This window comes from Centroberyx gerrardi, chromosome 2 (genome assembly GCF_048128805.1).
Source record: "Centroberyx gerrardi isolate f3 chromosome 2, fCenGer3.hap1.cur.20231027, whole genome shotgun sequence".
Classification (NCBI taxonomy): Eukaryota; Metazoa; Chordata; class Actinopteri; order Beryciformes; family Berycidae; genus Centroberyx; species Centroberyx gerrardi.
Window position 1 is genome coordinate 25,073,310 of NC_135998.1, and position 14,144 is coordinate 25,087,453.

A 14,144-nucleotide genomic window follows, 5' to 3' on the forward strand; every position below is an offset into this window, starting at 1 on the left:
CCCCTTCGATATGTCAACAAGAGTATCTAATTTCTCTCTTAAAGTGGTAATCCACAAGTTTCTTGTTTTTCTTGATTTTGGCAACACCTTTGGAGATAGGTGGTCATTGCTTTGATGTTTTGCATTGCATTTCCCAGCAATCACTTCACCCCCACACCCCCAAACAAACAAACATGGGCTGTTTTACTGAGACTTATGAAGTGACTACAAACAACACAATGCTAGAGTTTCAGCCAGTGCCTAAAAGCGGCCATGTCTAGAGAGACGGTAATATCTACACTATATAAATATATTAAGCATGTTTTGTAAAACAACAGGATAACTGTTCACTTACGTCATTACTGCCTATTTATTACAGTTGATAGCCCCAAGCAAATAGTAGCTGATGAACGCAGTGTGAAATATTTATCTGATGTGTGAGTACAAAAAAATTGCCAGATGTCATTCAAAAGTTGGCTAACTTGCAACTCAGTGCAGTCACTGTATGATAGTGAAACCTACCAGTCCAAAAGACAAAGTGCTTTTCATTGTTGGATGTTGTTGAATCCTTTGCGGGATTATTCCGTTTCCTTATCCTTGTTCTGCCATGGTGGCTATCGCTGCTCATCCTAACTCATCAGTTTTTCTTCTATTTATTCCAAACAAATTGCTGTTGCTGCTTATGTAAACATAAAACACATCACTTCCTGTGCAGCAGAGGATTTTTCCTGGGAATGTCCTACCCGGCACTTGGTGTTTAGAACAGCAAATGTAAACACTGTTGTGAAATGTGCTGAATTACTATTGTATGGTATTAATTGGTGACAGAGAGTAGCAAAATGTAGCATTTATTTATATGAAAAAGTTGCAGATTATTTATTTAAAGAACACCTGTTTTCAGCCATAAATCCTATAAGAGTAGGTCATAGTAAAGGGAATGTAGTGCCTATTCTTTCAGTTGTGCTGTGAACTGTGAGCTTTCCTCTCCAGTGTTGACACTTCTGTCCCTCTCACTCCGTCCGCATGGCATGGCATGTAATATGCTTTTTGTACATACTGTTTGGGTATTGCTGCAAGATGACATGATTTTATTTTTCCATTCCAAGTTCATCCATTGCTTACTGTGGACGCACATAGTGGCAGAAGAAGGTGGGATATGGATGCTGGCTCTCCACGGCTGCTGATGCTGCACCAGGAGCACTAACATTTGTGCCACTAATGTTGGGCACAAAGGGTCCTTACTTCAATCTCATCTTTCCCTCATCAAAGCTCACTGTAGGGGTAGGCTGACCACTTACACTAACCTGCAAACATACAATAGAAAATGACTGGCACTGAAACATTTCAGTTGTGACATGTTTGTAGCATTATGCTTTTCATTCAATATAATAATCAAATGGCTTCTTTTAAAACATGACTTAAATTGACACATTTGCTATCCCAAAAAACTGAAAAAGAGAAAGCTGGTAAATTTGTTTACTTTGTTAGGCAAATTATTTGAGGGTGTGGGACAGGGGCAAAAAAGAACAGCAGGATACAGTTGAAACCTGTGGTATCAAATCTCTCCTTTTAACCCTAACCCTGCCATAATTAGGTACTGTCTTGATGAACTCCTCTAACACGTGTGTTTAGCAAAGTGTGAATGTCCAAATCTGTGCCACAACAGAGGCACAGAGTCTCGAACATCTCAGAATAAAAACAGGCAATGATCTTTAAATCAATCATTTATAATGTATAAACATAATATGAGACAAAGTATCAAATGAATCAATGTATTATGACAAAGCATATCTTTAAAATGGACATGATGATATTGTTACATTTGTGACACTGATCTATAGCCTACTCACCAACTTTTTCATGACTCACTTAAAATACGTTTGCCTTGCAACATTTCTCTCTTCATATATATGTTTTTCCTTTTCTAGAAAAGAGACCGCCCCTTTTCAATTTAAGGGGCATGAAGTGTGTGACGTCCCGTAGAGCTCTGGGCAGTGAAGGGTTAAACTGGGAGGTAGCAGCAGCGTCTCCTTTTCTGTCCACGGCATAGCGGCGCATTCAGCGGAAAACATCTGACTCCAGCTGGCTTCCCAAAGCTGTGTTTGATTTTACTCTCATTCACACCGGAGACGTGTAGCCATCACTGGAACAAATCTAACCGTTTCAACATCAGGATTACAAAGAAACCTGGGCGCTTTTTAACCGGTAGGTTATAGTGGCATTCACTTTATTTCGCATCCATCCATTAACTAAAGGACTACCAAAGGACTGAAGGACTACTGTAGTAGTTTTAAATTAGTCTTTAAAATGATGTCAGTTGCCTTATGGAATGGAATGTCTTTACTTACAAGTAACTTTGTGGAAGTTGCAGTTCAAGTTTTAAACAAACTTCAAATCGATGATTTTTCCATGAATTCCAGCTGCGGCACGTCGCTTCACCCGAAATTCAGGCGAAATTGTGTAAAGTTATTATTTTTGGTCATTTTTGAGTGTGGCTCTGTGGCATTTCGCGGTCCTTTCTGTGTCAGTTGTTGGCGTAGATAATAAAATATCTAATTTGATTTTTTCCCCGTGTAGAAAGTTTTTTTTTTAGGTCACTGTCTCTTAAAGTTAATCCTAGCTGTAAAACCTATTCACGTATCGTGCATTTAATCCTGAGACGTGACCTACCGTGGCCTATATTTCAATAAGTTCTTATGGTGCAGGCTCTGTGAAGACAGAAAGCTAGTTTTACTGCAAACCCGTTGTATGAAAAGTGTTTGCATGCCCTCTGTGTTCGGTTCGCAGTGGGCCTGTGGTATTTCACCATCTCATTCACTTGCAGACTGAGTCATTCCCTGATTTCCTCCAGATGTGCAGTCGTTTACGTTTCCTGACAAAGCAACAGCCGAGGATTGTGACATTTCTCTCCCTGCGCTGCAGTTATTCTGCTGACATGTATGATTTTACATTTGTTGTTGTCTCGGTATCTTCTGGCGGCATTTAGCGTGTTGTTGTTGTTTGTGTTGTGACCATTGGTTGATTCGTGCGTAATGCTGCGTAAAGGAATCATGACTATTCCCTCTAAAGCTGTAACCTAATATAGACCTGTCCAGGCCCCATCTTCCCTCTGCTGCCTGTGACGGACAGCCTTTTCAAATAGCGAGTTAGTTATTAAACTGTCACCCTTTAACTCAAATGTGCATGAACTGCTGACATTTCACCCATTTTATTAGCTTGGCACAATCTCTCAATGGGGGGAAGGCATTAGGACTCTGACACCACAGTAGTTACTGGACAACTAAAATCATGTGTCACGAAGACCTGATCATTTCAAAGCCCGTCTAAATTGAGCATCAACAAGTGCTTATAGGCTATGGTCTGTTTCTACAGGCATTATCACACAACAGCAAGTGTTTGTGCCTGTGTGTTGGTGAGGGAGAGGATATCACCATAGAGGGCACAAAATATACGGCTTGCCATGCTTGCTGCCTTGTCTTATCTGATAACTGATAGTAAGAGTACTTAATTGTTTATTTTGTGATAAAGGGTCTATTACACTCCAATTAAGGCAGTCACCTTTTTCAGGTTATAATAGTATTTCAGGAAATGAGTGTTACCATAGACCTTGAAAACATGTTATGGTGTTAGAAAACTGTAACTGAAGCTGGATAACGAAGTTTTTTATTGTTTTAGTGCTGTAGCTCTTGTGATGTAAACCTTATTATAGCATAAGATTACACAATTTAAATGATTTCTGCAGTGAACAGACATTGATAGAAGCTTCTGCATTGCATTGATATTCATTTGCATAATCTCTGTATACTTGTGTCAATCTTTGTTTGATATTGCCAGCTTTGATTCACAGAGAGGGAATTGTTGGCACAAAGTTCAAACGGACCCAATGACCTGAAAGGTCTTATCTCTGTTACCTCCTCTTTTAGCTACTGTTTCCTTTACAGATCTAACAAATTATCTGTCTGAGGAAACTAGTGAGAGTGATTTCATCATAAAGAATAACATTGAACTGGATGTTTTTTTGCTATTCTTTCTGTTGGCTTCTCTGGATGAAAGCACAATTTGAATAATTTTGGATTAATTTAATTTTATCCTGGTTCCAAGTCATCATAGGACAATATATTAAGTGGAGGTTACAGATGAGAGTTAGCAAACTATTGTTTGGTTCCATGACCATTCTGAAGACCAGAATGTCCATTTGTGGTTGATTAGCTGGGCATCACGGGATCTCTCGCCTGGCTAGCGTAACATTAACTTCATTTAATTGCTCAACCTTTGCCCATTTTCAACCTTTGGTCTGTCCTACAGTAATTACAATCTCTTCACACTAGCAATTCAACCAGTGTAGCCTCTGGAACGGGTCCTAAAGGTATGTCTCACACAGACAATTTTATTCTGTTGGTTGTATTCCATGATGGTTGTGTAGAGCAGTAGCCCTCTGCACATAAGAGTGTAGACTATGTCTCCATTTTGTAATTTTTGTCTGGCTGAATACATGTTATTGTTTCTGCTGTTCAGTCTTAGGTGAGTTCTGTCTCACCTAAGACTGAGCTCTGTGTACCTGGGAGTCAGAATGTTGTGGCAGTCTCAGAAAGCATGTGTTTGTTATATTCTGAAGTGGTTATGAAGTAATTGAATAAAATGAATGACGTGGGTGTTGTACCTAAATAAAACCAATGTGTACACCTTCAGCTAGATGAGGGGATGAAGTTGAATCTCAGGTGCTGTGGCACTCTACACCAGGGGTTCTCAAATAATTTATTTTCACGGACCCACAAACAGACAGACATTAAGCTACAATTTGATAAGATTTAGTTCCAGACTGGAAGATTTTGTTGCTGATTTAGTACTGAATCATAGAACTGTCTACACGGCACATGAGGAGATAATAGTGGTGAGAGTGAAAACTAGGATGACAATAGTCATTCTTATACAATCTCTAATTAAAGTCCCTGGACCCCAGTGTGAGAACCACAGCTCTACAGCTCCAGTGTGATGAAATTCTGTTGTTTTTGCAGTTTTCGATTACCTCTCTAATTGCCTCTTATCTTCTGCACATTAATTGCTGAGCTGTGCTTGAACGATGCCTAGAACGGAAGCAGAGATAATTGATGCGGATGTTATTGTTGATATGAAGATAGTGCAAATGATAAACTTGTTGCCAGTCTGAGGGCAAACCACAATTAGCACCACTCTCTGATAGTTATTATGGGCCGAATGGATCACATGACTGATGTGGCAATATGATTTGAACAGTAACTGTTTTCCTAATGTAGGCCATCTATACAGCTATAGTGATACCCCCACCCTAATACACTGCTTAAATAAGTACAACACACAGTTCAATGGAAAGATAATTCTCGTAGGCACAATAGATTTGTGCAGATGTGACTATGTGCAGGATCTTTACAGGGCTGCACAATTAGCATAGCAAGTGTGAAACAGGGTTAGAAATGTGTGGTAGGGGTGTTTTCTGTGTCCTTATGAGGACATAATGTTTTATGGGTCATTTGGAGTTTCTGTGGTTGTAAACCTTCACTGTGGATCATTAAAGGAATACGATTGTTCATAATGTGCACAAAATCTTTCTGTAGCCACTTGCATAACCTTTCTAGTAGGCAGAAAGTAGATTGACATTGTAAAGTGTTTTAATATAGCCCTGAAGGTCCATATCCGTTTCCCATCTACAACAGCAAAAACTGTATACTAACATTTTGTCTCCTCCTCGTTCTCCCCTTTTCTCTCACACCCTATAAACTGTCCCACTCCACTCTCTCTGTCCTAGACAAATTGGAAGAGCATGTGTGAGCACTGAGACTCCTCTGCTCAGTTGACCTCCCTGCCCCTGAACACGGAGCTGCTGCCTGGTTCACCCCTGTCTGCCTGCTCGTCCCGCGAGGCTCACCCCGCACCATGTCTTCAGAGGTGGAGAACAGCACGCCTGTGCCTGCTGATCCCAGCATCCCCTCCCCTTCTACAGCCTTACCCTCCACCAGCAGTCCCACCTCCCCTGCAACAGCCACATCCAAGACCCCATTCAAGAAAGAGAAGAAGAAAGGTGAGTAATGCGAAACCTAATTATTGTACCATAGAAAATGATTCACCTCGTTAACAGCAGTGGATTTGACCATTTAATCTTAATAGAGTCTAGTAGTAATCATATTTTATTTTATTATGCGATAGTCACACAATGCTATTAAATAATATTTCACCACCATATTTCAAGTCAAACAGTCTTCTTTTAATGTTTATAGTCACTGACAAGACAGATGACTACCTGCTGGCCAGGTTTCAAGGGGATGGCGTGAGGTACAAGGCCAAGCTGATTGGCATTGATGATGTCCCAGAGGCCCGAGGAGACAAGATGAGCCAGGACTCCATGATGAAACTTAAGGTGGGACCTGGGATTGTGAAGAGGGAGTGAAATTCTTAAATCACTAGTCATCCCTTTTTTTGATCACTCACAAAAGACTCTATAAATAAAATAGTGCACATTCATTGTATCTGTTGTCATACTGTTATCCAGGGCATGGCAGTAGCTGCTCGATCCCAAGGTAAACACAAACAGAGGATCTGGATCAACATTTCCATGTCAGGCATCAAGATCATTGATGAGAAGTCAGGAGTGAGTTCAGCCACCTTTTGTATTTATTCCTTTATATTCAAATCACATTGTAGAGTTTATTAGATTCCAGGTGGAAGTATATAAGTGAAGAACACCACAGGGTATTAAAGTGTAAACAAGGCACGTTATATTATTTGTCTTGCTAATAAAAACTCTGTCCTTTTCACTCAGGTGATTGAACATGAACATGTGGTGAATAAGATCTCCTTCATTGCCAGAGATGTAACAGATAACAGGGCATTTGGTTATGTGTGCGGAGCAGAAGGACAGCATCAGTTCTTCGCCATAAAGACTGGACAACAGGTAACACATGCACGCACGCACACACACACACACACACACAATGAACAACAAAATCGAATGGACAAAATTGAGAGGACTTAATGTTTTCTATCTTTTTGTCACCATACAGGCAGAACCCCTGGTCATTGATTTGAAAGATCTCTTCCAGGTCATCTTCAACCTGAGGAAGAAAGAGGCAGAGTCCTCACAGAAGGTAACTGATAGTCATTTGACTTGAAACAGGGAAATACCTTTTTCTGAAAGGCAGATAAACTACCTACTGAATGTCAACACTGCCTCCCTGTGCTATTTCACAGAATCACACCATGAGACTTTCCATTGAAATAAAGTTTTTTTTCCTGCATGACACGCCCTCAGTAAATTAAGAAAAGAAGGATAATCATGAACTGTCTACATCTGTTTACAGGGAGAAAATGGCAGCGCAGTAGTTGAGGTAAGCGCTTGCATGGTGATTTGTTCAAATAGTTCCCCAAAGTCAACATTTAACCTTCTGGTTTTGCATTTTATTTTCAGAATGGAAGTGACGCCTCGCAAAGTGTTGGTGGTGAAGCAAAAATTGCCCAAGTAAGGATTTCTGCTCTGTTGCGTTTGTGACTTTCATCATTTATCGCTATGAATAAAATTCCATTGATTGTCTGGTTGAATTGAGCTGCCCGAGTAATAGTCGGTTAAATCCATTTCTGTCCCTGTCTGACGTCCAGCCAGTGGAGCAGCTTGACCTCTTTGGCGATATGTCAACCCCTCCAGACATCCAGGCTCCAACTGTAAGTGTGTTGCCATAGTGTCTTAGTAAAATGTTGCTCCCTTTATCTGGGATATTCCATATAGTGGAATTATACCTAGTCACTGAGGTGTATGGCATTTATTTTGGCATAGTTAGGTATGGTTTAGTTTTTCTCCTTATACATTTGTATTATCACATTCAGAAAATAGCACTTGTTTATAATTACAGGGCTGTACAACAGTCATTCACTGTTCTGGACAAAAGTCTTTTATCAAACAAGCCTATTTTCATCTAGTGTGTTTGTTTTCATTGGTGATTAAACTGCTTTGTAAACTCAAAGTTGAGTAATACTACTGTTGAGTGCAATAATAGCAGTCATCATTTACTGAATGTTGCCTGTTGTCAAAAATGTGATTTTGTATGTCTTTCTGAAAAAAAAACATGGCTCCACTGCATAACTTCAGCACTCCTCAAATCATTCCACGTTTTTGATCTCAAACTCAATTCTATAAAGACCATCATTTTTGTGTATAAATATGAATTATGAGTATATCCAATTTGATAATTTAGTCCACTGTAGACTTGAATCTAAAGAATCTTTTAAGAATTGAGTTTCTGGTCCCTGTTTATTGATCTCAATGCTGTTCATCAATCCTGCTTCAAGCTGCTACCAGTAGAATTTGAAATTTGATGACTTTGGCGACCCCCCTAGTGGTAGTGTTTTACATCACTGTCAACTACCACCCACCAGTTGCTTTCCCCCATCAACTACCAGTAATCCCATTCAAAAAGTCTTTCAGTACATGTCTCAGTATGTTTCTGACATCAGCATTGTACCATGAAAAAGTTTTCAGGAATTCCAGGAAGCACATTTTTTGTGGCCATAGTGGACATAGCCAAAATCACAAGCTACTGCTGCTGATGGAAAACATTAATGTTAGCTCACAAGCTAACGCTGGAAAATTAGGCCCGGCATTACTATTCAGCTTCGTAGTTTGGCTACACTGATCAAGGAAGCATCATCGCTCCAATAAACGCAATACTTAGTTTATGTAAAATGTTCGTATTAGTTACATGTTCACTCAGTGATTGGAATTGTTTCAGCTCAAGTAGCTACATTGGTGTTTGTGAGCTAACAGGTATGTGTGACGTCAGTAATCTATGCCATTGTGCACAGACTAGAAACCACAGAACTTGATAGAACAGTCATTCTCATTCAAATCAACGTTCCAGGACAGTCAGAGCAGCGGCCATTTTTATGTGTACCATTAGGACAGCTTTCAGTTGAGTTTTGACAATTTGCTAAGCATTTATGCAACAGACACATCTGACGGTCTTTACGGCCTTAAAGCCCAGACTTGCGTTGTCACCATAGCAATTAACCCTTAAAGTTCCACAATTGCCATTTTATTCAGTACTAGCCAAATTACCATGGAAAACAGTGGAAGGACCATTCTATCCGAGATCACCCACAGAGTTGATTGTAAAGCATTGGTAACAGATTTTGATTGACTTATTGTTATATCACTAGCTTGTCAAGTAGAATGAAAGCCAGCTCAGTGTCGGTCTTCAACCCCTTCAGCTAGTGAACGTCCGGTTGAGGTTTATTCTGGTCTACCCCGGGCTCTGTCACTCTCCTTTTTTGCTCTTTTTGCCTCCTTCATCAAAGGCTTCTTTTTGCATTTTACTGAAGAGGGTACAGCTGTTGGGTATGGTGTTTTTGCAATGGTTCCACCATCTGCCATTTTGAGTAGGTTCATGCTGTTCATTCAAAGTGAGGTAGTCCTCCTCCTGTTTTGGTTTCCTTTGTGCCGTAAGTCAGTCCTGCACAATTCGCAGGAAATCGTACCCAGGGACACAGAATAAAATCATAGGAAGCAACACGTAGAATATACCAATTTTCACCGTGATGGTCTCATTTATCCACAGCCATCATACAATGCTATCAAAATTAATCTGAGAATGATATATTGAGGTAAATATTCTACATGTAGCAGCTTTAAATTATCATGTCTTTTCACACCATGTGATTCATTTTGCATTTTGTTAACAATTGCTTATCTCCTCCAACAGAACTGATTTATAAATCTGTCTTTTCTCTCTCCCACTCTCCTTCTCATGTTAACCAGGAATCTAATGATATTCTCTTGCTGGACTTGTCTGCTGAAGTTGACAGCAATCAGAATTGTATAAAGGGAAACCCCTTTGTCACTTCCTGTGCCCCTAACCCTTGGACATCTCCCCAGACAGAGAACCCCTTTTCCTCAACATTTGGCTTCTTTCCAACCCCAGACACTGACCCTTTCAGAGATGACCCCCTTTCCAAATCACCCACCCAATCAGCACCCTATAATTCTCAGATCTCTCTCACCGCCACCAATCACAGCCTAGAGAACACTGTTGCCAGCATTAGTAAGACAATCATGAATGGTGGTCTGAATGGAGACTCTGACCACCTCAGTCAGCAGATGAATGGGTTATCCAATAAGACCATGATCCTCGCCCTCAGTAATGGCCAGTGGCCACTAGGAGGCACAATGGCTCAAGGGAACAAGATTACCATGGTGGAGGGGAATGATTCTGGACCAGTTCTCTCAATCCAAAACCCATTTTTTGACACGTCTCTGAAAAATGACCCCCCCTCTAATGACATAACTCATGACCCACCGCCCCCAATGACTCGTTGCAAGGATTCGGTTGTCATTAGCCCGCCTCCACAGAACACTAAGGCTGGACGAGGTCGAAGGAGTGCAAAGGTGAAACTCCATAGCTAGCTGCATCATAGTAATGTTGCATGTCTGATGCATAAGAGTGAGTTTTTTATGCACACCTCCCAAACCATAATTGGTTTCCTAACATCTCCCTTTCTGAGCACTGGGACTGTATATTGTTGTCTGAGGGGAAATGCCAGAGTTTGCATTGGGCTTAGATAAGATATGAGGCCTGTAAATTAGAATTACAGCAAAGGGCTTGTTGTGTGTTTCATTCTGTCTCTACCTGTCTCTAATATTAATGGGCTTCTAACTGCATGCACTGATGTTCACATGCTTCTCTAACTGGCTTGAATGTAGGACAATTTGACTGACCTGCTGAACAATGAACTCTATTCCCTTTGTCATCTCTACTCATAAGCTATTTTATAACTTTCATGCTTCAGCGAATAAAGAGGTGGTAAGTGGGGATGTTTGCATCTTTATCATTATTGAAGTAAAATAGTATTTATTTCTGACATAATCACAATACATTATTGGTACAATAATTCTTAATAATTCTTAAATCTATGTAGTTTATAAATTGTCTTCATGTAAACAATCATTCCCTTTGTTTTCCCTTTACCTTTGTAGCAAATGTGGTTGCAACATAATTTCATAGTTTTCTTTTATTTTCTATGAATAGTCTACATCAAGTGACCTATTTGGGGCAGACCTGTTTGCTGCTCCTAGTCAGACTGAGGGGTCACCTGGTCCACCTGCCAACTCTGCTGCCGCGTCCATAGCTGCTCTGGGTAACACTGTTTAGACTAGCATCTCAAAATAATGACAGTACCCTGTTTGTATTCATGCTTATGGGTTGGATATAAAATGTGGAATGTGGCATCTACAAAAAAAGGGGATTTTGTGTTTAAAGCATATATTCAGATGCAGTCCAGGAGGGTATAACAATGTGCTAACATACTTAAGCCTTTAGATTTCATTGCCTTTGAAATGTTTTATCCCAACTTTTTCATCTTCAGGGAATCTTCAGTTAGGTCCTCCGGCTACCACCTCTGTCCCTGGTACAGGCATGTGGGGAGCCTCCACCTCTGTACACTCCATGTACTCCATGCCAGGAGGCGTCTCCCAAGTGACACTCCCAGGCCCCGCCTTCCCACAGCCATCTGCTTTTGGTGCCCCGCCCATACCACCCACAGCCTGGGGCCAGCAGGTGCCATCTCAGTTTGGTCCCCCACCTCTCTCCCCGCCCTCTCTCAACTGGGGCCAGCCTCCACAACCCGGGTCACTTGGTGCTCCAGGTTGGGGTCAGCCCCCCGTGACCAACCCTTTCCAGCCTGGCCTGTTCCATGGAATGGGTGAGCACCAGGGTCCTCCACGGCCCCCTCCTAGGCCGCCTGTTAAGGAGGCCCCTCAAAAGGTGGAGAACAGTGCCTTCACAGCTTTGGACCCCCTTGGAGATAAGGAGAAGAAGACTGGAAAGGACATGTTCAAGGACTTCCAGATTGCCAAGCCCCCTGCCATCCCAGCGAGGAAAGGGGAACAAGGGTTCAACTCCGCTCCAGCCCCCAGCAGCAATGAAGGGGGGGCATTTGATCAGTACTTTTCCAGTAAAGTGGGCTTGCCTCAGGATGTTGCAGATCATGACGACTTTGACATCAATCAAATCTCAACTGTTGTCAATGGTAAACCACCAGCTAGGCAAACCAGTAATACTTGTGAAAATTTGGGGAATTAATAATGTGTATATGATCGTGAGATTTGTCGCTAAATGTGACCTCTGTCATATGGCTATTTAGATGTTCCTAAACCAGCCCTTGCTCCTGCTGCTGTCCCAGCTCCAAGCCCTAACCCTGGCCTTCTAGACGCTGCCTTCTCCCCTACTCCAGTCACAAACAGTTCAGCTCCAGCCCCAGGACAAGGCCTCAATCAGAACATGTTTGATGAAGCATTTGGGGCTCCAAATCCCAGTCTCTTTGGAGCACCACCCATAGCTATGGTATAGAGAGTAACACAAAAGACAGTCACACATTTATATCCAGCATCTAACAATGATACTGTAAACCCTGTAGTTAATGTCTGTCTGCATTCTAATTCATTTTGCCCTTTTTCTCAATCTTATAGCAAAGCACTCCTGCCGTTCAGACTTCTGGTTCCTCGGATGCTTTTGGGGACCCTTTTGGAAATCCCTTTGCTTGACCGTAACTTTGTCCACAAGTAAGTGCTTTTTTTGTTCATGTATGTATATTCCTAAACTGTCTTCATCTATGTATACAGCATTTTTACCATTTTTTTCTTTTGCACTCACAGGACAGTTTGAATGGAGTAGCAGAGATCTTCACCATCAAGTGGCATCTTTGGAACCAGCTGCTACAACATGCGCAAGACAATCCAAATGATCAACTCTTCTAACTCTTACCCTGCACCCACGAGTTCTCACCTCTCTTTTAAAACATCGATTTTTTTTTTAAACTATGATGTTTTTTTCTCTATCCAATCAGTAGTTTTCTTATTGCTGAATACCACTGATTTAGAAGTAAAAGTAAATGTTTCGTCATGATCTGCTGAAGGAATAAAGATGGCGTCAAGGTGGGAGAGAAGGCATATGTCCAAAGATGTTCAATGCTGATACTGTCTATATTAAACAGAGAAATAAAATAATACAATCATAATGCTGCTTTGTGGTGAATTTTATCAGACCGATTGGGTTTTCTTTTTTTCTTCAGCATGTAAAATCCACAACATTCTGTTTGGGTTTGCCTGAGCGTCAGCTTGTGAATAAACAGATTGCAATCCACTGGAGGTCCAACAGTCAAACAGAAATATCTGGTTCAGCTAGATACATATGGTCAGAGTTCAGGTTGCTGAGGGACCGAGTGTGTCAGTCTTATTGCACCAGCAAAAAGGATCAATGTCAGTTTGATGTTTTTACAAACCTATACTATGTTTGTCATGATTGCCTTCAGTAGGCTACATTATTTTAATCTCTGTAACATGTTTCTGTTATGTCACTACCATATTTATAGTATATACTGTTATATACTTTGCTAGAACATTTTTGGATACGTATGCTATGTCTAAAATGAAAAGGTAGAACCATTCAATTTAAGCAGTCAGATTTGCTAGTCTTATGATCTATGACATTTCAATCAATATTGGTGAACATAAACCATTCTTCATAAACCAGAAACACACACAGATTGACCCAGTGATGGAATTAAGAGTGAACTGAGGATGTTTTTTTGAAGATGTGGTAAAGGTGACCGAGACAGCACTCAGGTGGATCTTCTGGGGAAAATGTGTACGAGTAAAGATGACTTGCTATACTGCAGAAACACATTTCATAGAATGTTTAGTATGTCTCAATATATAAACTGGCCAAAAAGTGTATTTGTACATGTACACAACATTCATTCCAAATATATTTTGGACACTGGCAACACATTCCTCCTGGTAACTGGAAAGAGGCACTAGTGACAGGAAAGCAGGAAAGGACCCTACAAATCCTCCTAACTAAAGGCTTGACCAATTTCGCTAACTTCACATTTATGTAAGATAATGGAGAAGACAATTTCAGATAGATAAATGGATTTGTTAGAGAGTAGAAGTGTGATGTCTCCCATTCAAAGTGGATTCAGAAGAGGTCAGTAATGGATCCTAAGGTGTGTTTTGAATCTGAGTTACGAAAGGCTCAAGTTAATAAGGAAGCAGTAGCGGTGGTATTCTAAGATGTGGAAAGAGCGACATTTGATAAAACGATCAGTTAGGAATTGGAGAAAAGGCATACATGGCTCAGTTGGCTGGC

At 40.9% G+C, this 14,144-nt stretch overlaps 1 protein-coding gene across 2 annotated transcripts; it reads left to right on the forward strand.

Moving 5' to 3' along the window:
- The first annotated feature begins 1,991 nt into the window (after window positions 1-1,991).
- On the forward strand, window positions 1,992-13,011 carry dab2 (DAB adaptor protein 2). 2 transcript variants are annotated; one of them, XM_071915159.2, is made up of 15 exons: window positions 1,992-2,184; window positions 5,762-6,034; window positions 6,231-6,370; window positions 6,503-6,601; window positions 6,773-6,904; window positions 7,014-7,097; window positions 7,311-7,337; window positions 7,418-7,468; window positions 7,606-7,668; window positions 9,758-10,384; window positions 11,025-11,133; window positions 11,362-12,024; window positions 12,139-12,338; window positions 12,464-12,556; window positions 12,650-13,011. In XM_071915159.2, exons 2-14 carry the CDS (start codon window positions 5,890-5,892, stop codon window positions 12,536-12,538), a joined length of 2,415 nt encoding a protein of 804 aa, XP_071771260.1. In that variant the 5' UTR covers window positions 1,992-2,184; window positions 5,762-5,889; the 3' UTR covers window positions 12,539-12,556; window positions 12,650-13,011. The 2 variants fall into 2 exon arrangements, with proteins under 2 accessions (XP_071771260.1, XP_071771262.1); XM_071915161.2 differs by lacking the exon at window positions 9,758-10,384 and having other exon boundaries at window positions 1,997-2,184.
- Window positions 13,012-14,144: the final 1,133 nt, after the last annotated feature.

Excerpts from the sequence above, each read along its gene's own strand:
- dab2 (XM_071915159.2), top strand. The coding sequence starts at position 5,890 with ATGTCTTCAGAGGTGGAGAACAGCACGCCTGTGCCTGCTGATCCCAGC. Across the intron at positions 6,371-6,502 it reads ACTCCATGATGAAACTTAAG|GGCATGGCAGTAGCTGCTCG; the intron begins GTGGGACCTGGG and ends ACTGTTATCCAG. Across the intron at positions 6,602-6,772 it reads TCATTGATGAGAAGTCAGGA|GTGATTGAACATGAACATGT; the intron begins GTGAGTTCAGCC and ends CTTTTCACTCAG.